The sequence below is a fragment of the Chaetodon trifascialis genome, chromosome 18, assembly GCF_039877785.1.
Source record: "Chaetodon trifascialis isolate fChaTrf1 chromosome 18, fChaTrf1.hap1, whole genome shotgun sequence".
Lineage (NCBI taxonomy): Eukaryota > Metazoa > Chordata > Actinopteri > Chaetodontiformes > Chaetodontidae > Chaetodon > Chaetodon trifascialis.
In genome coordinates this window covers 22,525,001-22,550,153 of record NC_092073.1, presented here as the reverse complement: position 1 = coordinate 22,550,153, position 25,153 = coordinate 22,525,001, and the positions used below count along the sequence as shown (strand labels likewise).

At 48.2% G+C, this 25,153-nt stretch overlaps 3 protein-coding genes across 8 annotated transcripts in view; all 3 read left to right on the top strand.

Annotated features, from left to right (window-relative positions):
- The first annotated feature begins 1,145 nt into the window (after positions 1-1,145).
- acot9.1 (acyl-CoA thioesterase 9, tandem duplicate 1) lies at positions 1,146-8,627 on the top strand. Of its 3 annotated transcripts, XM_070985552.1 has the most exons (16): positions 1,177-1,322; positions 3,019-3,113; positions 3,570-3,596; positions 4,313-4,358; positions 4,477-4,647; positions 4,736-4,773; positions 4,866-4,949; positions 5,106-5,209; positions 5,290-5,363; positions 6,390-6,457; positions 6,550-6,661; positions 6,952-7,042; positions 7,198-7,283; positions 7,393-7,480; positions 7,688-7,838; positions 7,961-8,627. In XM_070985552.1, the coding sequence occupies exons 1-16, from the start codon at positions 1,309-1,311 to the stop codon at positions 8,014-8,016; spliced, it is 1,305 nt and encodes a 434-aa protein (XP_070841653.1). In that variant the 5' UTR covers positions 1,177-1,308; the 3' UTR covers positions 8,017-8,627. The 3 variants fall into 3 exon arrangements, with proteins under 3 accessions (XP_070841654.1, XP_070841653.1, XP_070841655.1); XM_070985553.1 differs by lacking the exon at positions 3,570-3,596 and having other exon boundaries at positions 1,146-1,322; XM_070985554.1 differs by lacking the exons at positions 1,177-1,322; positions 3,019-3,113; positions 3,570-3,596 and adding an exon at positions 3,712-3,773.
- Positions 8,628-9,046: 419 nt separating this feature from the next.
- pdha1b (pyruvate dehydrogenase E1 subunit alpha 1b) lies at positions 9,047-18,562 on the top strand. 3 transcript variants are annotated; one of them, XM_070986094.1, is made up of 13 exons: positions 9,047-9,216; positions 10,387-10,407; positions 11,419-11,574; positions 12,777-12,842; positions 12,942-13,115; positions 13,475-13,601; positions 13,687-13,778; positions 13,912-14,004; positions 14,096-14,251; positions 14,875-14,946; positions 15,027-15,094; positions 15,177-15,285; positions 16,998-18,295. In XM_070986094.1, the coding sequence occupies exons 1-13, from the start codon at positions 9,157-9,159 to the stop codon at positions 17,160-17,162; spliced, it is 1,359 nt and encodes a 452-aa protein (XP_070842195.1). In that variant the 5' UTR covers positions 9,047-9,156; the 3' UTR covers positions 17,163-18,295. The 3 variants fall into 3 exon arrangements, with proteins under 3 accessions (XP_070842195.1, XP_070842196.1, XP_070842197.1); XM_070986095.1 differs by lacking the exon at positions 11,419-11,574 and having other exon boundaries at positions 16,998-18,562; XM_070986096.1 differs by lacking the exons at positions 10,387-10,407; positions 11,419-11,574.
- Positions 18,563-20,079: 1,517 nt separating this feature from the next.
- rps6ka3b (ribosomal protein S6 kinase, polypeptide 3b) overlaps positions 20,080-25,153 on the top strand; it is a 36,026-nt gene continuing 30,952 nt past the window's right edge. The window contains exons 1-2 of one of the 2 annotated variants that reach the window (XM_070985551.1): positions 20,080-20,504; positions 24,771-24,830. In XM_070985551.1, coding sequence (XP_070841652.1) covers positions 20,442-20,504; positions 24,771-24,830 — 123 coding nt within the window. In that variant the 5' untranslated portion in view covers positions 20,080-20,441. The remainder of the gene's footprint in view (positions 20,505-24,770; positions 24,831-25,153) is intronic. The other variant, XM_070985550.1, reaches the window with a different exon arrangement.

Here is a 25,153-nt window from a genome sequence, read left to right as displayed (position 1 = left end):
TCTTTAAGGTGTGTTACAGATTAACGGCACATAAGTAGTTCAGCGCACCCGATGTGTCACCCAGGAGGAATTTTCCATCTCTCGCAGACAGTGAGGTTGCATGAGGCCACAGCCTATATGCCTGTCACAGACCAGTGCAGGGGAGCAGGAACATTCCGATCCGAGACTAAAAACGAGACTGCAGCAGTTCAGCAGTTCAGCAGTGCACCTTCACAAAGGTGGTGGACTCCTGAGAGACACGTCCACTGACAAATGGCCGTCATCTGCAACTCTGGAGGTTAAGAAATCGATCCTAAAGGCTTATTACAGCAGTCCATCAAGTCTGCAGCTGGTCTGCAGATGTGCTTTTCCAGAAGCCAAGCTGTCCTGTGATTGGATGCTGCATACTGATACTGGATGAATCAAAACGCAACCTAAGTGTGATGCCGGGTGATTTTTTCATACTGGTAACCAAAAGCTTACATGAGCCTATGTTCATGACCTGTGTGGCACTCGATGGCTGTTTACCCCCACTGGACCAAAAAACCTGAGTTATGCCAAAATCAGTGACGTATTAGATTCTGTGATGAGAATGACTACAGGAGGAAAACAGATGGATTATGGATGGTGACACACATACATACAATAAACCACAATACTGCAGTGTTGTGACATAACTCTTACACAAGTTAGACCTTCTATCAGCTCTCAGAATACAGTATGTCACCATTACATAAATATTTACCCAGGAAAAATAGCAGAAACTCAAAGCCTACTCTCCCTGTATATCCAAATCTGGAAGTCTTCATAGGGCCCAGTCAAAATCTCTGATCTATAGGAATATAGCATACAAAGAACAATAACAAAAGAACATGGGACATATCACATTAGACAAAAATATTTTAGAGCATACAGGCATTTATTATTTATTTTTGCTTTTTTTTAAAGTCAAATAATTAACAAAATTAGATTGTTTGTTATTAAATCGACATGTATGAATTAAAAAAAAGAAAAGAAAATTATAAGTTGTTATTTTAAAAATGTCTTCTTGTCTCAAGTTTTTGAGGAAAACAAACACCACAATCCCTCAAAGGCTGACAGGCTGCAGTCAGCGCGTAAAGTTCAGCTTCGTAAACGTGCGCCTGACGTCATACGGCAGTGGGTGTGGCCGAGCACCAACGCGGAAGTCATCTTGCTGTCCTGGCTGCCTGGTACCCCTGCCACCGTACAAATCTGAGGAGGAAATCTGCGTGTTTCTCTCCTTTTCAGCCAGCTCACCGGCTTCTTTAGGACCACAGAAACTGTCACGCTGCCTTTCGGGACCCTACAATGCTCTCACCGAGGTCAGTGTGGATAGAAACGATGCTGCCGCAGCCTGGAACGGTTAAATGCTAATTACAGAAGCACCGTTAGCATAACTACAGTCAGCTAACTCATGCTGGGAATGCTAAGCATCCCTGAAACTGTTTGTCGATGATTTGTGTCAATGAGCTTTGATTGTAGAGCTTGTTTAAGCCATTTAGCAATGTAAATGAAGACATCAGCTCCACCTGGAAGGAGTAAGCTGGGGTGGGGATTCTTTGTGTGTAAAGGGTGTGACAAGTTCATTGCAGTGCCAGACGAGGTCTCAACAACAATGAGTATTTCACAGTGGAAGCTGTTCTTTTCCACACACTGCTTTCAAGTTATCATAGCAGGTCAAACTAATTCATATACCTTTGGGTGTCATGAATGCAGTTTAAAGTCTTAAATATGCTTTTTATTTTGTGTACTCACATGTAATGCAGGGAAAATCTTATTCTGCTTTACAACATGCAGCTACAGCTCTCAGATGAATGTTTTCCTCTGAAATACAACATAGTAAAAGTTTCATACCCCACAGTCATGGCCCGTTATTCACGAGAAAGAAACATAAACAATAAGCGTTTTGTCATTGTCTTAAAAAACCTTTCAACAGAAAAAATATTGATGAAAAGCCAGCAATATCATTAAAAATAAGAATAATTTAAGCATTAATGAAGCAAAGAGGGTTCGGAGAACTCCAGAGCGACTCATTCTTTGTGCAAACATGATGAAATCTCTTGAAAACGTGAGCGGTAGATAATGAAATCACAAAGTTTGAGATGCAGCTTTGAGGTTTTGTCACTTTATTACGTAAGAATCAAAGTCTGGAGGCGCTGCTTCGTCACTTTTTGCCTCTGGTGCTCATCGTGGAACGAGTCCGAGCGAACGCCTCAAGTTTCACATGATGGATCATCAGTGAGAGTCTGTCTGCCTGTCTGTCTGTCCCTCTGTCTGTCTGTCTGTCTGCCTGTCTGCCTGTCCCTCTGTCTGCCTGCCTGTCCCTCTGTCTGTCTGTCTGTCTGCCTGCCTGTCTGTCTGCCTGTCCCTCTGCCTGCCTGTCTGCCTGTCCCTCTGTCTGTCTGTCTGTCTGTCTGTCTGTCTGTCTGTCTGTCTGTCCATCTATCTGTCCCTCTGAATTTCTGCCTGCCTGTCTGTCCGTCTGCCTGCCTGCCTGCCTGTCTGCCTGCCTGCCTGCCTGCCTGTCTGCCTGTCTGTCTGTCTGCCTGCCTGCCTGCCTGCCTGCCTGCCTGCCTGCCTGCCTGCCTGTCTGTCTGTCTGTCTGTTTGTCTGCCTGCCTGCCTGCCTGTCTGTCTGTCTGTCTGTCTGTCTGCCTGTCTGCCTGCCTGCCTGCCTGCCTGCCTGCCTGCCTGCCTGCCTGCCTGCCTGCCTGCCTGTCTGTCTGTCTGTCTGTCTGTCCCTCTGACTTTCTGTCTGTCTGTCTCTCTGTCTGTCTGCCTGCCTGTCTGTCTGTCCCTCTGACTGCCTGTCTGTCCCCCTGCCTGTCTGTCTGTCCCTCTGTCCCTCTGTCTGCTCAGCTGTCCGCTGTGGAACAACAGGCAGGACTACAGACAGATCAGATGTCTTTCGATGGTTATACTCAGAGGATGAAGATGCACGTGTGTGTAAGTGGACTCCTCGGCCTTCAGGTCACCTCAGGGTGTGTTTGTTTTGTGTCACGTCCTTGTGGGGCTGCAGGTTCTTGCTGCTGCAGTCGGCCGTGTCCTTGACGACCAGGTCCTTCTGCGCGGGGGGCGTGTCAAAGCAGGGCAGGGCGCCGGACATGATCGAAGGTAAGACCGTGAGATTGACTGCCGCCTGGGTTAATCATAGACCTGTTATACTCAATGCATCCAGGGAAACAGTGACAGATGACTGAATAATCTCCAGTCAAATGGACTTCCTGCTGAGGTCAGGACGGCAGAGTCATAGGGTGAAACACACCTGGACGAGCCACGCACACACCTGCTAAACACAGACCTCCTGAACACGAAGCGTGGCGGCTTTGAACACGCTTTCAGCTGTTTCAGCTGTTTAAAGTTTGTGATGACATCCAGCTGTTACAGCTGTTGCTCATGTGGAGGAATAAACACTTCAGACAAGAGTTTTTTTCCTAGGATGGTGAAGTCAAGTCACTCTGTTCAGTAGTAGAATGAATGTAATGACATGTCATCTGAATCGGTTGACCCCCCCCTCCATCCCCTCCTCTCTTACCCTGAACCCTTTTTATTATGTTTGTTTCTCCACAGGAAATCCGCTTTTACACGTGTCAAATGGTGTGTGTTGGTGAACAAATCCTCGACAGAGCCGACAGTCTAAACTCTCCTGCTGCCTGTAGCGATCAGTTCTAACTGCATGTTAACCTCCTGCATGTTTGCACACTGACCGAGCGAACATCCACCCTCTCTCACCTTGTTTCAGCAGCTTCCTCTGTGCACCTGTTCTGCCTTTTGGTAGGTCTGGATTTCCTGTTCACGCTGGCTGGATTTCTCCTGCTGCTCCACAGCTAAACGAGCTAATCCTTCCCTGCGGCGCTCGTCGGTGATCTGTTAACGTTCTCCTTCTTCCCTCGGCTGCGCTGACTTTCAGCTTGGTCACAGCGGGCTCCCACTCGATAGCTGTCTCAGTTCACAGCTTCTCTCCTCTCGGTTGTTTCATATTGTCTCACTGTTTGGGCTTCAGTAAGCTGCAGCCTTCAGGCGACAGTCACAGATATTTTACACTTTAAGTCGTGAAGTTCTGCCCTTTTAGCGTCGTCACATGAATTATTACGGCTTTAAAACCATAAAAGTGGACAGTGTCATTGTTTGTTGCACAGCTTAGGTTAACACACTCTGACAGAGACAGTATGAAACACACAGCCTGGAACCTTTAGTGCTTTCACTGCGCGCACACACACACACACACACACACACACACACACGCACGCACGCACACACACACACACACACACGCACGCAGAAGATGTGATTGTCTGCTCTGTGTTTTTCAGTGCGGAACAGGCTCAGAGAAATCGTGGGAGCTTCCACAAACTGGAGGTAGTGACCCATCGAAACCATAATTGGCTCCAGTTTGAGGCCTTTAACTTTGTGCCAGTTGTCCATTTCCTCAGTTACTGTGTTTAAGTACAAGTTTGACAGACTTGTGTTGCTGCAGCGACCACCAGCAGGCCATGGCGGAGCGCCTGTCGCTGGCCTCCATGTTGGCAAAGTCTCAGAACGACCTTCCAGTCAGGAGGATGAAGGACAGCTGCCTGGAGGTCCACCTGCCTCTGGGCTCCGAGCCACAGCTGAGAGAGAAGTACCTGACCTTCCACAACACTGTCAGGTACGCACACGCACACACACACACCCACACACACACTGATGAAGCAGAACCCTCCTCTTCCTCTAACTCGTCTTCTGTCTCTTTGCAGGTTTGGTAGAATCCTGGAGGACTTGGACAGTTTAGCAGGTGCCTCTATAACACATAAGATGTCCTTTATAACAGACAGGAAGTTCAGCAGCGTCTCACACTCACATGTTCTTCCTCGCGTCTCTCCTCAGTCCTCATCTCCTACTCTCACACCTATAATGAGGCTCTGAAGAGGTCTCCGCTGTCCATCGTCACCGCCCTGGTGGACAAGATCGGTAAGAGTGTCTCGTATTTACGAGGACAGTTCGGCGTCAGAGCTGAGCTGCAGATTAAACCGTTGTCTCATTTGACCTGAAGTGAACCCGGACAAACGTTTCTGAACGCAGCTTTTCATCCAAATGTGTTTGTCCTGTTGTCTCTTTGCTGGACAGACATGAGGCAGCACATCATCTATCCTGACTGCGACATCAAGTTCACCGGTCATGTGACCTGGGTGGGGAAGACCTCCATTGAAGCCAAGATGCACATGTCTCAGGTAGACTCCTCTCCTAGTTTCACCAAAAACAAATGTCCTTCAGTGACAGGACGAATCTTAACGTGCGGCTCCTCTTCCAGTACCGTGATGGAGCTTATGCCCCCGTGCTGGACGCCACGTTCGTCATGGTGGCCCGCGACCCAGAAAACAAGAGGTAAGACGCTCAGTCCAGACTTTTCAGAGTCTAAGGCTCTTCCACATGAACGAACGTTAATACAGACAGGAAGTGAACCTGCACTGAAACACTAGCAGCTGTCAAACCCTCGCTGCTTCATTCCCTCTTGATGAGCGTCTCCGTGGACGTCGTTTTGTCGACATTTTGATGCATTTAAATCACAGATCTGAAAAATTGAATAGACTGACACTGAGGAAGGAAGGAGGGATTCAGATTCTGTACTGCAGTACAAGTACTGATACCCATCCATCCATCCATCCATTTTCTATACCGCCTATCCCTTTTGGGGTTGCGGGGGTGCAGGAGCCTATCCCAGCTGTCAATGGGCGAGAGGCGGGGTACACCCTGGACCGGCTGTCAGCCAATCGCAGGGCAGTACTGATACCTCACTGTGAAAATACTCTGTTCAAGTAAAAGTCCTGCATTAAAACTGTTCCTGCAGTACGTCAGTTCAGGGTGTATATTCAGTATGTTGCTCTGTGGCCACTGACCTCGCAGTTTTCTCTGTTTTCCTCACTGTCAATTGATGTGATCGGTGCTCGATGTGTCTGGTCTGTTTCAAACTCAGCTCTGAGTCGGCCTGTGGTGGAGGAAGTGTTCAGATCCTTTACTCCTGTAAGAGTACTAATACCACACTGTAAGAATACTCTGTTAAGCACTGAAAAAGTCACTGCAGTAAAAATACAATCAGGAAAATGTACTTCAGGTATTCAAAGTAAAAGTACTGCAGTGCAGTTAAGTGTCCCCTGGGACTGCTGTCCTCTTCTCTCTGAGCAGTTTTTTGTAAATCACTAATTGTTTCAATGTGTAAAGACGAGTAAAAGTAAAATATTTCCCTCTGAGATGCAGTATAAGTACAAGCACTTCAAACTTGAACTTGAGTAAATGTACTTTACTTTGTACTGTGTGAAGTGGACTGTGAGGGATTTACGGTGAGGAGAGGAAACGATCGCTTCATGCTCGCTGCTGTTTGTTTCTGTTCACCTTTCTTCTTCTTTATTTCAGAGCAGCTTTTGTAAATCCTCTGAAGGCAGACGGTCCAGAGGAGGAGAAACTCTTGCAGCAAGGAGAAGGTATGAGGTCCTGACACGGCCTCGCTTAACGAGAGACAACGCCGTCCTTCCACGCCAACCCTTCTCTGTCTGTCTTTTCTCTGCGTTTCCAGCTAACAAATCGCGGCGCGTGGAGCTCAGCACTGCGTCTCTGCTGAAGGTGGCTCCCACAGACGAGGAGAGGAAGATCGTTCACAGTCTGTTCCTCAACACCCTGGACTCAAAGTACGACTGTCAACTTAAATCTGCTCCGTGCACGACGCAGTGAAGCCACCCTTTAAGTGGGATCATCGATAATCCTTCTTTATCTCAGTGAAAGTCTGGACAGCTGTCGGGTTTGAAGCTTGGGATTAAAACGAGCATTAACACCTTCGTGCTGCGTGTTGAGGCTCGTTTTCAGTAAAGCAACAGTAAAACTTTTTGAACACAATCCAGAGACAGCGTCGTTTTTGTGTGATATGAAGATCCTCTGTGTGAAATGTCTGACGGTGTCTGTTGTCTGTCCTCCTCTAAAGGACGGTCAGTTTCCGCAGCAGACTTCTGCCTCCGAACTCGGTGTGGATGGAGGATGCGAAGCTGAAAGGGCTGGAGATCTGCCACCCGCAGGTGAGAGGGAGGACCAGCTCGGACAGGTCGTCACTGCTCCTCATGATCCCTCCACCCCTTCCTCCAGCGTTCGTCCCATTGTTTCGTCCCTGTTCAGAGTTTGAGGCGTTCAAATTGGGAAATGTCTGACGAGTCTTCTGTCTGTGTGTTGACAGGAGAGGAACATCTTCAACAGGATATTTGGAGGTTTTCTGATGAGGAAAGCGTACGAGTTGGGCTGGGCCAACGCCTGCTCCTTCGGGTGAGAGCTGTGAAGAAAAGATGCTGCTGCAGAGGGACAGACGTCCCGTTCAGGCACAGTGTTTGTTTGGCCTTGACGTGTGTGTTGTCCCTCCCCCGCTGTGCTGCAGAGGGTGTCGGCCGAACCTGGTGGCTGTTGACGACATCCTCTTCCAGAAGCCCGTGGAGATCGGCTCCCTGCTGCTGCTCTCGTCACAGGTCAGAGTCCGAGTGAATAATCCGTTTGAGTTCAGATCACATTCCGGGGATCTGGTAAGGATGTGGTAATGGATGCGCGCAGGCCTGAAGACAGTCTGGACTCAAGCTTTTAAATAAAATGCTCACCAACGCTTTCTCCACATCAGCTTCATGATGACGTTTGACTGGCTGATCAGCGAATGCAGTTTAACGTGTGACGTGTTTCAGGTGTGCTACACGCAGGGGAAGCACATCCAGGTCAGAGTTCACAGCGAGGTGTTCGACCCGCTGACCCGCCAGCACAACACCACCAACGTCTTCCACTTCACCTTCGTTTCTGACCGCGACGTCCCCAACATCGTCCCACAGACATATGGAGGTGAGCGCGCACGCACGCACACGCACACGCACACACACACTCTCAGTGTCTTTTACCAAAGTTAAACCCCAGATTAACGGGAACTGTGTGATTTCCTCTCTTGTCTCTTGTTCGTCTCTCAGAGTCCATGTTGTACCTGGACGGGAAGAGACACTTTAATCAGACTGTGGAGCACTGAACGCAACATGTCTGCTGCCTGCCGAAGCCTTCGCCGTCTCATCAGTGACGACTCTGTGTGTGTGTGTGTGTGTGTGTGTGTGTGTGTGTGTGTGTGTGTGTGTGTGTGTGTGTGTGTGTGTGTGTGTGTGTGTGTGTGTGTGTGTGTGTGTGTGTGTGTGGATGCGGTGGATGCGACAGTATACTGTCCATCCTTGTTCAGTTTACACAGCACACATGTGACCTGATTCCTGTTACTTTATTTCCTCTGGTGTTTGAGAAAAACAGCTTTTTTTGTATTCATTGATGGTTTATTTACTCTTCGTGTCACCACGGTTACAGCGATCAGCTTTAAGCTTCTCAGTCTTGTTTGACTGGTGGAAATGAAGCACACGTTCGGTTTCCTGGTCTCATCATAACCTCGTATATTCCTGACTCGTGTTACATTTTTATATTCCATTGTATTGTCGCTCATACGCACAAATCTCTTTGGCTTTAACTTTTTTTAATTTCGAACCTGTATTCATCTGAATGTGTCACACTGCTGCGAGAGGGCGGGGGCTGTCATTCTTTCTGTCTTTAAATCATGTATTTACTCGAATGCAATAAATGAATTATTATTTATATTGACTTAACGGTTGTTGTGTCTTTGCTTTCCTGTGTTTGATGCAAGTCATCATTGGTGGGTGTTTTTTCCACATTTTCCTCAAAACTGAAGTCAAAAGGTTTAACATGTAATTTTAATGACATGGAAGAAGCAATCTATATTCCTGCTTCGTTAAAAGAATTGGAACTTGAACTTGATTTTTTTTGTGAACAAAAAACCTGCCATTTATCTTTTAAATGATTGATCCCCAAATGTTTCTTCCTTTAATCTACATTACTATTTAAAAATGATATGGATTATTTTCTTTTATGTATTCCTTTGTCTTTATTCTTAACCTTTTACGTTTCTTTACACACGCTTCACGAGGTTTTGTTCTGAATTAAATCGTAAACTGACTTTCTGGGCCGCTATAAAAACCGTTGCGGAACCATTGTTCGATGCATTCAGTGTCCCCCGGAGTGTTTACATAGACGGACGCTTGCATGGAATTAACAGCCAGCAGCCACTAACAACCGCAGTCATAATCCTTTAAGAGCCGGGTCGTCGTTCAGTAGCATGCAAAATATGTTAACCATTATCTCTAACGCACTTTGCAGGATCACTGGCAGGAATGTGGTGAGTGGTCGGGGGCTTAACGTCGAGCTGGGGGCCGTTTCAAAGCTAATGCTAACGTTAGCTAGCCTGGTTTTGTTTGGTAGCGTTACGGGGCTGACCTTGTGAGCGGATAGCATGTTAGCCACAGTGCGTAGCTTGACTCTTACTTTGCAGTTTGCATGCTGTGCTCGGATATGTGATTTGTGCTTGTACATTGTTGACTGGCAAAGTGAAAATGTAAACGGGGGCGCGGATAAACGCGGGGAAAGCTCGGGAGCTAACAGTTAGCTCGCGCACAGACGTGTCGCCTCGGCCGTGACTCAAAATGTGTGTCTACAGTTAATCTTCGTCTTCTCTGAGTGTTCGTGTTGGTTTGCCTTCCTCAGGAGCACTGATGTGATCAATACTGACCAATATCGGATTATAAACGCACCTCAAGGCTAAATCTGGCCTCCATTTGTTTCACTTAAAATACCCCAAAATCTTTTCAAAATAAGAGTTTAAAGAGTCATTTGTTGTTATGAGGAAAACAGACAAGAACGATTTTACACCTCGAAGCTGAAACTTAATCTTGTCAAACTTGGACTTGATTGACTGAAAGCGCCCAGAGACTGTTTGATATCTTAATTTCAAATCACTCAAACTGACACCAGTGTTTCACTCTTCATATGTGCAAAATAACTAATAATAACTCGATATGCTAGTTTTTAATCACACTGTGTAAAGCTTTAAGATTGAAAAGCTGCCTGTTTTTAACTTTAACTTCCTGTGAATGTCAGCTGACAGACGGTGAGTAGCAGATATTGGTTTCATCAGTGCCTCCACCTTCACTCTGCATATTCAGCTTTAAAGGCCGTCAGCATGCTGTCTGTGTGTGCTGTGGTGTTTCAGAGGCTTCAGGCCTCCTACAGTCAGTTTGTCCATCGGCTGCCTTTGTTTTGTAAGACCTTCTTTAGAAATGTGCACTGAAAGAGAAGCAGAGTTATTTTAGGAGGTTTAAGCCTCTCCTGACTGTAGGAAACCTGCTGTCTCTTGCTTTGTGATCTGCACATCTCTTGCTTGCGTTCTCCCCCCCCCGCTTCCACTCCCTCCTCATTCACCCTCTCACACACACACACACACTCACACAACAATCCCCATTTATTTCTTGCTTTTCTCCCTCCTCTCCCCCTCCCCCGGCCTGAACCGTAGGGAGCCCAGACAGTGTCAGAGGTAAGCGGCTCGATGCTCTGCTGATGTTTGTCCCCCTGCACAGATGTTTCCCAGGGAGCTCCTCTAGAGGAGGAGGAGGAGGAGGAGGAGGAGGTGCTCGTCAGTGAGATCACAGTGAAACACAGTAGATCACCACGTCTTGTTCTCCTGCGGCCGATCAAAACTGCTTCACTGTTTGGTTGAGTTAGCCTTTAAATCTTTGGATTTCATTGAAATGCTCGTCCCAAACATGAGCCTTGTGTTTTGTTTTGTTTTCTTTTAATTTCTGTACGCTGTGATGTTATCAATAATCTGATCATCTGTGGTAGCACAGTTGAACCTCGTTTCCCAGCTCAGAAACGTCCCAGCGGTGTTTTACAGTGACACAACATTTACCAGCTGTGCTTAAAGAAAAGTCACGCTTTTATCAGTCAGGGAGGACAGACAGTGGTTTGCTTGAAAAGAAAGAAAGAAAGAAATAACTTTAGTCAACATCTTGACATGCAGCCTGAGAATCAGCATCCGTGCTTTGATGCAGAGTTTAAGTGTTGTTAATTGTTTCAGTGATGATCACGATGCACCAGTTAAAGGAGGTCTGGATGAAGTGGATTAAGACTTTGATCACAGTGTGTGTAGTTTTATGATATATCTGCTGTCTGAACTGTTTCTGGGTGAAATCATGAGAAAATTACTTTAATCAAATGCCCCAAAAGTCGATGCATTTCATCACATTTATCCAAACAACAGCGTTTAAAATGTTGTGTCAGTTGTGAAACATCAGCTGACGTGTAGACACTGATGGGCTGGTGCTGGTCTCCATGTCCTCCAGAGTGTTTGTCCTTATTTTAGCCTCTAGAAGCAAGAAATCATCATCTGTGTGTGTGTGTGTGTGTCATTCTCCATTTAGCTGCTGCCTCTGCTGGTCTCACCTGTAGATGTCACTCTTAGAGCTCCTCTGGCTGTGCTGCTCTGCTCTGCTCTGCTCTGCTCTGCTCTGCTCTGCTCTGATTGGTTGGCTCCTGTGTTCCCCAGTTGCTGATTGACCTGTCAGAGTACGTCAATCTGACCGCACCGGCGGCGCCCGCCTCGGCAGAAACTCAACGGCAACCACCTAAACCGCCTCCAGTCAGTACTGGAGCGTCCGCTGCCGGGTTAGTTAGCGGCCAGACCGACCAGCCAGACAGACCAGTAAGAACACGTGTAGCTCCTCCATGTCTGCCTGATCACTAACACGGGTGGGAAGGTTAGCGTGTGTCTGCAGGCCGCTGCCGCTCGTCAGCGTTCAGTCAGAAGAAAAGCACCGTCGACAGCAGCCGCTCGCTGTGGTTCAAAAAACTCAGATTGAAGCAGAAAGTCACAGCCAATCACATGTGTGCCTTTCTTTAACCATCCACGTTTAGCATTTCACAGGTTTTATGTGAAGTCTTTCGTTATTTCCTGATCTGTCTGTCTTTGTTTTTATTAATCTTTTAGTCTTTAAGTCAGAAAGTCAGTTTCCAAAGATTCCAAAGATTTCCAAAGATGGAAAGTGGAGAAAAGCAGCAGCTGTGACGTCATATTTCATTTCATGGCATGTTTCCTTGTTAAACACTTTTAAATCATCAGTTTATCTCGACGTATTTGCTGATGAATCATGTTCCACTGCTTTAAGACATAAACAAAAAGTCACATTTGACAAACCCAGCCCCCCGAGGTCTGCCCACGACCTTCCTCCCCATCACGTGGTCTTCCTCAGCACATGAAGTTCGATCAGTTACTGTCAATCTAGATTTCATCCTCCGCACTTTTTGGACTTGTTTGTTTGCTTTAAGTGAAGCGTGAAAGAGAGTTTGTGCTGGTAAAAAACCTCAAAGTGGATCTGTTCCATTCAAACTGACATTTCAAGGTGAGAAATGAAAATTTTTCTCCCTAAAAATGAAAACGCTTCAGTTGGTTGAACTGAAACTTCATCAGAATCATCAAACTGGACGTTCAGCAGTGAAGTTTCTGTCAGTCCTGCAGGTGTTTCCTCAGATATCCACATTTCCTGTTCATTGACTCGACAGCAGAGCTGAAACCGTCTGAAGCGTTTCGTAAACGGCGCTCTCCTCTCGAGCCGTTGTCGGTGGAGTAAACGATATTCAGAGCCGGCTGAACATCTGGCTGGTGTTCTCCCACCCTGTTACTGACCTCCACACACACAGCTGTGCAGTAGTTGTCCGTCCACAGACCTCACACCTGGTCCCTGACACCTGTAGCCTCACCTGTCCTCCGCCTGCTGTGAAGAGGAGGGGCCTTCGTGCCGTCCATGTGGAAGACCCGTGTGCTTTGCTTCGTGTTCGTTACGTGTCATGATTATGAGCCGTGTGTGTGTGTTTGACCGATGCGTGATGTGTGTTTTTGGTCACCAGGGTGCCAGAGTGGTGGTTTCCCGCTCTTTCGCTGACTTCACCCCTCAGGCGACCTTTGACATCAAGGTGGGCAGAAACAAAGAAGAAGAACCTTCAGGAACGTTGCACAGATTGTCTTTATGTTCCTTCAAACTTCCTGTTGAATGATGTTTTTCTGGCCCGTAGAAATGCGACGTGCACCGTCTGGAGGAGGGTCCTCCGGCGAAGGCGGCACTGACCCGGGATCAGGGCCTGCAGTATTACCGCGTCATGCAGACCATAAGACGCATGGAGCTCAAAGCCGATCAGCTCTACAAACAGAAGATCATCAGAGGCTTCTGTCACCTGTACGACGGACAGGTGAGGACACCTGACGGACGAGGTGTGGACCTGGTCCTGTTTGTCTGCTTGGTGTGACTGCGTCAGTCTGACATGAGAATCGGATGTTACTTTGATTTCCTTTGTGTTGTATAACCTTTATTTCCCAGAATCGTCTCTGGAATAGAACATTTTATTGTCTGAGTGTCTGAAAGGCAGCATCAGAGAGATGAAAATAAAACAAAGACAATGTGTGAAATACAAGTGAAACATAGAATTCATTAAATCAAAGATAATGCAACATCTATGAAGCAAAGCACAGAAGTCTCAGACCTGAACCTGCAGCATCAGAGTGCAGTGAAGTGTTGCCTGCCTGTCCTGAGGCGTGTCTTCTGCTGCAGGAAGCCTGTGCTGCCGGCATCGAGGCCGCCATCAACCCCTCTGACCACCTGATCACCGCCTACCGCGCCCACGGATACACGTACACCCGCGGCACCGCCATCAAAGAGATCCTGTCCGAGCTCACAGGTGAGAGGTTAAAAACCAGAAGCTGTGCAGTTGAGTCGCACTTCCACCTTCAGCGCCGTCACTCCTCGTCTTCACTCCTCCTCAGGTCGTAGAAGTGGCGTGGCCAAAGGCAAAGGAGGCTCGATGCACATGTACGCGCCGCAGTTCTACGGAGGCAACGGCATCGTGGGAGCGCAGGTAAGCGTTCCAGCTGCAGCAGAACAGACCTCAGCTGTTCTGGTTGATCACCTGTTGCAGCTGTGGAGCCCGCAGACGAGCAGAGCGCCATGATTCAGTGCCGTTGAACGTAACTCAGCTGTGATTTGTCCAGATTCCTCTGGGAGCCGGCATCGCTCTGGCCTGCCAGTACCAAGGCAACAACCAGGTGTGCGTCACCCTCTACGGAGACGGAGCGGCCAATCAGGTGATTATCCTGCCCGTGTATTAAAACACGTTGATGGCGATATGAATTTTTTTTTCTACCTACCGACTCCCGTCCTCTCTGATCCAATCAGGGCCAGCTGTTTGAGTCGTTCAACATGGCCGCCCTGTGGAAGCTGCCGTGCATCTTCATCTGCGAGAACAACAAGTACGGGATGGGCACGTCGGTGGAGAGAGCGTCCGCCTGCACCGACTACTACAAGAGAGGAGACTTCATACCAGGAATCAGAGTGAGACGCAGGCGTAGAGCCGCGGGGGGACACTTAGACAGGCCGTCTCACGCCGTGACGCACACGGATATTTTGCAAAAACAGATTTTTTAAAGCGTCTTCTGAAATGCTGATTTGTTAAAACGCTTTAATTCCCACATGCCCGTTGTTGCTTTGCATGCGAGCACGCACGTGAATCAACAACGATGATGGACGGCGCTGCCGGGCCGTGCACCTTAAAGATGTTAATTAGTCGCCACCTGCTGGCCTGGCGTGGCTGTTTCTGCGTCCCGTGTGTGCGGAGCTGGTTTGTAACATGCAGGTGGTGACTGCAGGTTTTGTATCCGTATGTGTGTGATCGGCGATGTCGATGCTAACCTCGGCGGTCTTGGGCGGGAGCTGCAGTGTGTCTTTGGCCGTACGCTGCAGCTGGCCTGTATGGACCGAGACTAGAACAGGAGGAGACAGTCCGTCCTGGCAGTTGCAGGTGTGAGCATCCACTCAGACGTCAGATGCTCATGTATGATACTGCACACAAACGGCCGAAAAGGCTGCACAGTGAGCTTCCTGGAAGACTGCTGTTTGTTCGTCTCTGACCTCCTCCTCCTCCTCCTCCTCCTCTTACTCCTCCTCTTGTCTCGCAGGTGGACGGGATGGACGTCCTGTGTGTCAGAGAGGCCACACAGTTTGCTGCAGACTACTGCAGATCAGGAAAGGTGAGCTGAGCGTCCTCTAATCCACCTCTAGCCTTTATTCTCTGGATCTGTCCTGAGAAATGTCCTCTTGTGTGTCTCAGGGTCCCATTGTCATGGAGCTGCAGACCTACCGTTACCATGGACACAGCATGAGCGACCCAGGTGTCAGGTGAGTAAACTTAGATACAGGTGGACATGTGCTCGACCCAGCAGGGAAGACTTTGTGCTCACTGTGATGTAACTTCCTGTAGCTACCGCACTCGTGAGGAGATTCAGGAAGTGCGCAGTAAGAGCGACCCCATCTCCATGCTGAAGGAGCGCATGCTCAGCAACAACATGGCGTCTGCGGAGGAGTTCAAGGTGAGCGCGCACACACCAACACACAAACTGTGGCGTCTGCATAACGAGCTGCAGCGAAAGGACGCTTCGTCCAGCGTCGTCCATCGCAGCAGCTCACACGAGCTCACACAGACCAAAAGAGCTTGGTCTGTACCAGCTCTATATGGAAAGTGTCCTGAGACAACTTCTGTTGTGATTTGGCGCTATACAAATAAAATTGAATTGAATTGAATTGAATTGAATTGAATTGAATTGAACGCCACCGTCCAGAGACTGATGCAGTAATGTTCAAACCGGTTTGATATGAAGCCAAATACTAGAGTGGTAATACCAACTTTTACCACTTGGTGTCGCACATGATGAGCAGCCATGAGCACCGCAGCCACAATCAGGACTGCTGAGTCATGTTTTGATTTCTCACAACCATTCAGCTTCTTCTTCTTTAGTTTAAGATACAAATAATGAGTAAGATCCCACTTTATTATTATTTATTCCATTGTACAGTGTTTGAGTGTCAAGCTGCCACACACGCTCAGACAGATTCATCCTCTGATTGGTCCAGGAGTCAGGAGGGCAGCCTTTGATTGGTCCATGAGTCAGGAGGGCAGCCTTTGATTGGTCCATGAGTCAGGCACACAGCCTCTGATTGGTCCAGGAGTCAGGAGGGCAGCCTTTGATTGGTCCAGGAGTCAGGAGGGCAGCCTTTGATTGGTCCATGAGTCAGGCGCACAGCCTCTCGGCTAAAATGATCACAGCAGGCGCTCAGTGTTCGATTGATCATCCTGGAATTATTTTACAAAGTCACCAAAAACACTGCAGTTCAGGGTGAAGGGACGCGATTGCACGGCGCCTTCAGTGCACCAAGTTGGATTTGGCGCCATCGCCACAGGTTGATGATTTTTCACAACGTCTCATAAATGACAAATTCTGTGGCTTCTCATAAAGTCGAGACGGAAACTGAACCGACCTGAGCGTCTTCCTCAGCTGTTCCTGTCAGTGGCCTGAAGCTTTGACCCTGAAATACTTCCTGTGACGTGCGTTCGAGCGTTCGTTGGTTTTCTGCCTGACAGGAAGTGGAATTTGCTTTTGCAACGTTTAACTGCAAAGACAAATGGAACATGATTTTGATCATACTCAGTAAAAAAAAGGCTCAAGCTGAAGTGTGAAGGGGTGAAAGTGCACATTGAAAACAGCTTGTTGAGGTATTCCTGATAAGCACCTCTGCACAGTGACTCATCTGCTTTGGGCGGAGTCAAAACCTTTCAAGGTCGCCATGACAACTGTCCAATCTCTAACAAGAGTTTAGCTGACACTCGTGGAAACTGTCTCTAATCTAAAAGCACCATCAGAATTTCTCGAGAAAATTTGGTTGGCGGTTGGCGAGAAACAGCCGCGTTCTTCGTTGGAGGTGGAGGAGGTGGAGGAGGCATCCTGAGCCGAGCGCTGACCTCGGTGGAAACGCTGAATCGCAGACGCCCACTCGGCTGTATGAACTCAGATCTGACCTCATATTGTCTCTGTCTCTGGAGACGTTCAAAGCCTGAACTGAACAAAACAGACATTAGCTTCCAGTGGTGCGATGGTGAGTTCAGGGGACGCTCGTATAAAAGACACCTGACACCTGATGGAGACAGCTTCAGTGTTACCAGCAGGTTACCTTCAGACCTGCTCTGTCTGCTCAGTGTGAACGGCTCTGAGTTAAAGCTGACCGTGAGTTCTTTCTGTCCCGTCAGGAAATCGACGTCGCCATCCGTAAGGAGGTGGAGGAGGCGGCTCAGTTTGCCACGTCCGATCCGGAGCCGCCGCTGGAGGAGCTCTGCAACTACATCTTCCACAACAGCCCGCCGCTGGAGGTCCGCGGGACCAACCCCTGGTCCACGCTCAAGTCCGTCAGCTAGACTCGCACACGTACACTCCAGATATCCACACACACACACACACACACACACACACACACACCCACCGTCTGATCTTCATCCAGAGTAGAGCCCCTCCTCCTCCTCTGCACGACGCCCTGACTTTGAGAAACACCCAGATGTTCAGCAGCTTCGTCCTCGATGTTCGATCGCAGCATTCCGCACCTTAACGGGCCCTGAAACCCGTCAGTGTTGTTTATTTAGAGTTTTATAGAGAAATATTGATTTCTTCCGTCTGTCGTTCGCTGTGCCGCACATCAGACCGCCAGACGTGTCGAACGTGAGTTTGATTGACAGGTTTAGAAAAGGAGGCAGGGCGGCGCATTATACGCACAAAACGTACGCTCCTCTTCTCCCTTTTATTTCCTCCACTGTGGCGCGTCTCCTCCACTTTTGAGCAGCTTTTTTTTCCACTGTTTTCCAGCTTTTAACTGTTCAGAAAAAATGTATTCCACCTTAAGAAACACGTTCCCTCCAAGAAACCAGCAGTAAGTTTGGAAAGGCAATCATGACCGTGGAGTCGGTGGAGTGAGAGCAGTCAGTCTTTGACTTTCACACCTCTTTGTTTTCAGTCATTTTCACAGCGAGGTGGGAAGTACTTCCTATGTGTTTCCTATGAAGCTATGTGTGTGTGCACTTGTAGAGATTCGCCCTGTCAGTCAGTGCTGTCAGCTGATATTTAACAGTGAGTTCAATCTGCAAACTAAATATTTAACATTCAGCAGACGTTGAGTGATGTACACGAAACGCTCGTCCGACCGCCGACCAGCTGCTTCACCTTCCATCCAGCTGCACTGAAGCAGGATGAAAAGGTCAAATGTGATTCTGGATGGTTCCTCAGGACTGACGCTCTCCTCTGCTGCTTTACAGTTTGTCCGGGCACATTTTACTTTGTATGTCTGTTACTTGTGAAGATGCACTTAAAACATGGAGCGAGTATCCGTGTTGTCAGATTTAAAGGCTTGAAACTGCAGAACTGACTTTATTTTCTGTTTGGTGATCCTTTTTCTCCGGGAAGGTTGAGTCACTGACCCTGAACTGATCCGATGTGAAGCTGTTTGCTGACCTGAGAGACTGTTTGGCTGTAAAATAAATGCATAAAGAAGCAGGAGGTTAATGCTGTTTGTGTTTCTTGTGTCTGTGAAAAGTGGAGAGAATGACTTGAAGTTTGGACTTGTGTCAAACTGCCTCTTTGAATATTAAGAATATTGATATTTCTGTTGTTAAAGATCAGCCGTTCACACAAACATCAGTCGCTGTGAAGGTTTCACCTGAAAACTCAAACTCATGTTGAAGGTGACGTTTGCAGCCGTGAATCACTTTGTTCTTCCGCCATCACAGTCAAAAATGTACATTTACTAAAGTACTCTTTAAGCAGTTTAAATACTGGAGTATTTCTTTGATTATGTGCTTTTCTGCTTAAATTCAGAAAAGGGACTGGTGGACCAAATTGGACTGCTGGACCAAACAAACATGGTGGAGGTGTCATTTTGGCCTCATTGTGACCACATTTCTCACTGTTTTCACAACGTTTCCAAAACAAACGATTGATCGATTGATGGAGAAAGCGATCAGCAGATTGATCCAGAATGAAAAGGATCACAAAACAGTTAAAATGAGCTCCACCTCAACCAGCTCCAACGGGAACGTCCTGCTTTGACAAGAATGAGGAGACACAGTGATCCAATGAGACCGGAGGACGACAGGGGACACTTCACTGCACTGAGGACTTTTTCGGTACTTGAAGTACACTCCATACTTTTACTTGAGGGATCTGATACTGACCACTAGATGTCGCCACCAGGCTGGAAAAGCAGTTTGTTTATCGGCAGTCATGGAAACCAAACATCACAGTCAACAAGCTGTCAATCAAACTGAAGTGTTGTGACTGATCCAGTGCAAACAGGCTTTAACGAGAGTTTACTAATTTCATCTCTTCAGTCTCATTCAGCGTCCTGTGACATCAAAGACACGAGCAGGCCTCGCCACTGCAGGCACGAGTTCTGATTATTCTCTCAGTTAATCAATGAGTTACCCAAAGCAGTGAAAATAAAATAATCCTGTAATCTGTTTCCTAAAAACCAAGGTGACGTCTTCAAATGGCTCCAAACCCCCAAATGTTCAGTTTACTGTCACATAAAATGAAGGAAAGCAGCACATCCTCGATCAACAGAAGAGTTGGCGATTAACTTTCGGTTGATTGATTAATCGTTTCAGCTCCAGATGAGAACATAAGTAACTTCCTTCAAGATCTTTCTGAGTTTATTCCTTCTTTCTGGATCTGTTTTCGTCTTAAATATCCTCCAAACTTTATTTATAAGAACAAGCCATGATTGATTTTAATCATTTTAACAGCGTTTTTGTTGTTTCAATACAAAACTGAGTCTTGTTTCTTTAGTCCAGAGCTCGACACGTGCAGTTTAGGAGCTCTTTGTGTGTTTGTGCGCAGACTTTACTGTCAGCATTTTGACTTGTAATCACTAATTAAATACTTTAATGGAGTAAAAGTAGCCAGTAATACCCCCTGTATCCTGAAAAGTACAAATAGCCGATCTCAGCTTTGTACTGTGCAGTACTTGAGTAAATGTACTCAGTTACCTTCCAGACCTCGTGCGCTTTGTTTTGAATGAATGAAATTCATTCATTTTATTTTCTTTGCTTTACTTTGTTAATCAGTCTCTGATCTCATTGTTTAATCCATGAAAAGTGGAATAAATCAGAGTAAAAGCGATGCCAGAGCAGAGTTGACTTTGCTGGTGACCTCAGGCTGCCGCCTCCTGACGTGACGCAGGAGTGACGCAGCAGGCTGACGGACAGGTAAGCCGACACCGGCCGCCATATTGGGAAACAACGGAAGTGAGAGAGAGAGATAAGTGTGTGAGAGTGTGTGAGAGAGTGTGTGAGTGTGTGTTGAGTCAGTCAGAATCAGAAACAGGGCGTCCTCCTCGCTGCTTTTCCTCATGTTTGTCTCTCCGGAGGAAGGGGCGGTCTCAGCGACGCAGCAGATACGGAATTAGAAGCTGTTCGCTCGGCTCTGCTCGGCTCGGTCGGTCGGTGGCGGTTCGGTTCTAACCGACACGAAGAGGCAGAGGAAACAGAGACGGAACTAGAGAAGGAACTAGCCAAAAATACCCAAAAGAAAGAAAAGAAAAGAGCGCTGGGAGGAACCGGGCGGACTGAAAGTGTCGACCGAGGGCGGGACGAGCAGCCGGAGCAGAAAGAGGAAAAACGAGAGAAAAGTCGAGCGGCGACGAGGACGAGATGCCTCTGGCTCAGCTGGCGGATCCCTGGCAGAAGATGCCGCTGGGGGGGACGCCCGGAGAGGTGAGACGTCAAACTAACACACCGGGGGACACTTTGGCTCGTCCTCGGGTCAAAGTGGTGGACAGTTTAGTGACTTTGAGCCGGGCTGGAGCGCTGCAGTGCCCGCGCGCAGACAGGTAGCACCCGGCGCGGCGCGGTGCGGCGCGGCGCGGCGCGGCGCCTGTTAGCATCACCCGGCTGATGCTAAAGCGGCTCCAGACAGGCTGAAAGTCACTGTCAGATCCTCCCTGACTGCAGTCCTACAGGGGCATGAAGTTAGGTCAAAATACACTCTAAAGAATCATAAGAGCACCCACAGCAGGCAAACATGCTGTAATACTCCATGTAGAAGTATTAAAGTACTCTTACAGGAGTATTAAAGTACTCTAAAAGGAGCAGTAGAGTCACTATCACCCACCAAATGTGAGCTTTAAATGTCTTTAGTAACACCACAGCAGTGAGACTGTGCTGAATCTGAGGGTGAAAATTCTTTAAAGTAGAGAAATTTGCTCATAAAATCAGATTCAGAACAAAAATGTTCATTAAAATAAGTTTTAAAGGAGCGATCAGCAAGTGTTGATCAGTGTTCATCCACAGGTGTTTTAATGAACCTTTCTAACGGTCTGAGGAAGTGAATCTACGAGGACACATTTCCAAAAATAAAGGGACACGATGGGCGTTAAAGTCAGGAGGTGAAGCAGCGAGTTGAGTAATCGCTCAATACGCGTTATTGCACAAACATGAAAGATCAATACAAACCCAATGAAGAGGGTGAAAGTGGCATAAAGGTCATGAGTACAGCCAACGCTCGGGTGGTCGCTGAGCTGCACAAGTGACACTGAATGAGATTAACACCGTAAACACAATCACAGTACACAGACATACTGCAGTACTCTGTGCGAGTACTGTAATGTTCTACCAGACGTGTGCTGCAGAGCTGTGCGGGAAGACTACAGCCCCTCTGTGGACTCATCTGCAGCTTATTGGCTCCTCTATTTCTGTTTGTGTCTCTAAAACGTCAGAAAATAGTGAAAAAATGCTCAGTTTCCCAAAGTGGACAGTCCGAATCCAAAGACATTCACTGCACTGACGGTCACAGTCATCGAGGGTTTATTAAATGCTGATGAACCGATCATTTCAGGTCGACAGTAATGTGACAGTCAGGTCATTATTGGGTAACATAAAGGCTTTCTCAGACAGAAACGGCCTTAAAAAGACGCCACGTGTGAGTGAAAGTGCCTCAAAGTGACAGTCAGGTGACGAGCGTCACGACCAGTCGCTCCTCCGGTCGTTCTTAGAGTGTGTGAAAGCTTTTCTTCTGGATGGGATCTGATTTTTGCGAGCGTTTCTTCTTTCTTTGCTGTAAAGCAGAAGCCGTCGCCGCAGAGAGGCAAAGCCAGAGTGTGGGACTGATCTAAAAAGGGCTTTGTCTTCAAACGTCCGACAGAAGAGCGAAACAGAAACAGCTCCTGTGCGTTTTTTTCTGCTTCTTCCTTCCTACAAATTTTTGAATCTTGATAAAGAGCAGGAGGCGGTGCCACTGCGGCCGCATGATTCAGGAAGAGCTTACGTCTGTGTGTGTGTGTGTGTGTGTGTGTGTGTGTGTGTGTGTGTGTGTGTGTGTGTGTGTGTGTGTGTGTGTGTGTGTGTGTGTGTGTGTGTGTGTGTGTGTGTGTGTGTGTCCACTTCCTGTATGAGGTGTCACAAGGGCTGCATGGAGAAATGTGTGTGTGTGTGTGTGTGTGTGTGTGTGTGTGTGTGTGTGTGTGTGTGTGTGTCACTCTGTAGGCAGATCCACGATAGGCTCGAACGCAAAAATGCTCTGAGTCACAGCCAGCTCGTCTTTCTCGCTCTCGCCTCCTAACAAGCTCGTACCTGCTCGCAGCTTCTTCCTCTTTTCGCCTCCCGATCAGCTGGACGGGGACGCGCCGATGCTCCCCTCAGTCAAACTGACCTTTGACCCCTGGGTTGCACCCCTGAGCCGCGTTAGCACGGCGGCAGCGGCTGTGATAGCCGAGCGTAAGCTGTCGTACCGGCTTTTTTCTAGGCCACCGCGGGACAAAGAAACCACTCGCACACACAAAGGAGCGAGCGACGAAGCTGTGGAATGAAAAAGAGACGCTTCTGTCAGACATTTGCCCCGAAGACAACATCATTCAACACATGCACACACACACACACACACACACACACACACACACACAAAGGGCTGAGACGTGGAGACAGTGTGAGTGTAGATCAAGATGGCCGCAGTGACGAAGAGCACGAGGTGACGCTTTGAAACAGCCTTTTTTAACAGTCCACAACGTTTAGTTTAGCACCACAGCGACAAAGAGCGTCATCAGACCTGACATTTGAGAGGGCGGAACCAGGAGACATCAGCCCGTCTTCCTAAAGCTCCAGCAGCAGCGTCGCGCTCTTTGTTGGCAGCGCTGCACGTTTCAGGATGTCAGTCATGCAGAGGTGTGTGATCTGATGTCGTCGTCCAGGTGCAGATCACGTTAGTACCAGGTGTAAACAGGCTCGTTTCATCTGTCAGTGTTTGACAGACACGTAGCGGAGACATCAGAGCAGACTGAGGACAAAAGGGACAGGTGCAGCATGCGTCCTTACAGCAGTGGGAGGTTGGTTTGCCTCCTCGTCAGGGCGGCCGTCAGTTGAACATCATACTTCCTGTTTACGTTCCCCAAAGTGCCGCCATGATGGGAGCTGAAGTCCCAATGACAGCGTCCTCTGTCCACTCACTCACAGATATTTGTGGACATGCAGACAGTTTAAAGTGGTCTGAAGGTGTCTCACAGATTCACCGGACCGTCAGCTCAGGGATCAGACTCTGCGGTCCTTCCTCCCCGTCCTCTCCATCACCTTCCATCCCTGCATCTTCCTCTCCTCCTCATCATCATCCATCGCTGTCCCTGCCTGCCTCCCCTCTCCTCTCCCCCCCTCCCCCCTCTCCCCCTCTCTCATCTCTCTTTCATCCCGCCGTGCAGATTGCAGGCTTATCCTCCCGGCGCTGCACTTAACGGCGAAGTAAATAATCACCGTAATCTCTTTTGTTGTTATTGTTGTTGTGGTCGGGCGGTAGTATCAGTGCTATCAGTGTCTGAATCACAGCTGCTGTTCCAGCAGGGAAGCCGGGCGGCTGCTAATCTGCCTTACGTAATGCTAATTCATCTCTGCTGTTTGTGTTTGTCCTTTGGGCCGAGCAGACGAGGCGGGATCGCTCGCAGTTCGGCGGCCCCGCTGATAAATCTCACGCTGTGACCGTCTGGGACTTTTTCTCCCCCCGTGTTTTAATTTGAACTCTGGTTTCAGTCCTTCTTCACGGGGAGCAGGAGGGACGCGATGAGACGCTTTTCAAAATAAAAGACGCCTACTCGTTCATCGGTACTTCACCTCTGAATGTTTGGCGGCACAGTGAAGGTGTAGGCAGCGGCAGAGTCCTTGATGTGACAACAGAGCGAGTCTTTAGAGAGCGGCTGATCGCTGGCCTCGTTAAAGACAACTGGACCGCAGCGTTCGCTGTCTGCTCAGCGTTCCACTGATGACAGGGTCCACTGATACCTGACACCTGTGTTTTTAACGCAGCAGCCTGAGAAGCTTTGCCACAGGGACCACAAAGGTCCTGCTCTTTAACTCTGACGCTCAGCTGGTCTGATTTCTGCTCTGTCACTGTCTCGCAGCATGAGAGGACGTTAAAGTCTGCATTCATTATGTCCTCTGCTCATGTTTTACACTTTCTCCTTTCATTCATCTCCCGCCTGTATTCCTTACTCTGCTGCATGTGTTCTTCAGGGAGGATCTCGTATATTCCACATAGATTGTTTTTGGTTGAAGCCAGAAACCAGTGGCTGTTAGCTTAGCTTAGCATAAAGACTGGGACCAGGCTCTGCCCAAAGATCAAAACATCTGCCAACCAGCACCTGTAAAACTGACTAATTAAGGTGGATTTCATTTGTTTAATCTGTACAAACGACAGGTAGCTTCATATTAGCATGTAGAGCAGCATCTCTGCTAAGCTTACGCAGCGCTGCTCTCACTTTCAAGAGTTCTGTTGTCAAAATGCTCCTTGATCCTAGTCGCGCCATCACACAGCCACAGTATTTATTTACTACTGAAATCACCCTGACACTCAGCCTCTGTGGGGACGTGGAGGTGTTTTCGCTGACGACAGCAGGCTGAACGTGTCTCGGCCTGAAGGCGACGCTGCGGGGGCTAATTACCGTGTGACCGCTGTGCATCAGGTGTGTGTTAACGCGTGACGTCTGTCTCTCTGTCTGATTACAGGATGTGCATCACGACCCCGAGGACTCGGTGGGCGAGGACGACTCGATGCCCGTCTGCACCGTAAGTCCGCCTCCCGCTGCCGACGAGAGGAGGCTCCAGATTGTGTTTGGAGGTTTCTGTTAGTCTTTCCTGACATTCAGCTGTAAACACAGCGAGCGCTCTGTTTGTACTGACAACAGAGTAACACTCTGAACTCAGCGATGGCAGCTGTCTGTGTGTGTGTGTGTGTGTGTGTGTGTGTGTGTGTGTGTGTGTGTGTGTGTGTGTGTGTGTGTGTGTGTGTGTGTGTGTGTGTGTGTGTGTGTGTGTGTGTGTCAGCTTTGCACTCATCAGTTTGACTGGCTGCTATCGATGCGTAAACAGCCCTTCCGGTCATTTGTACA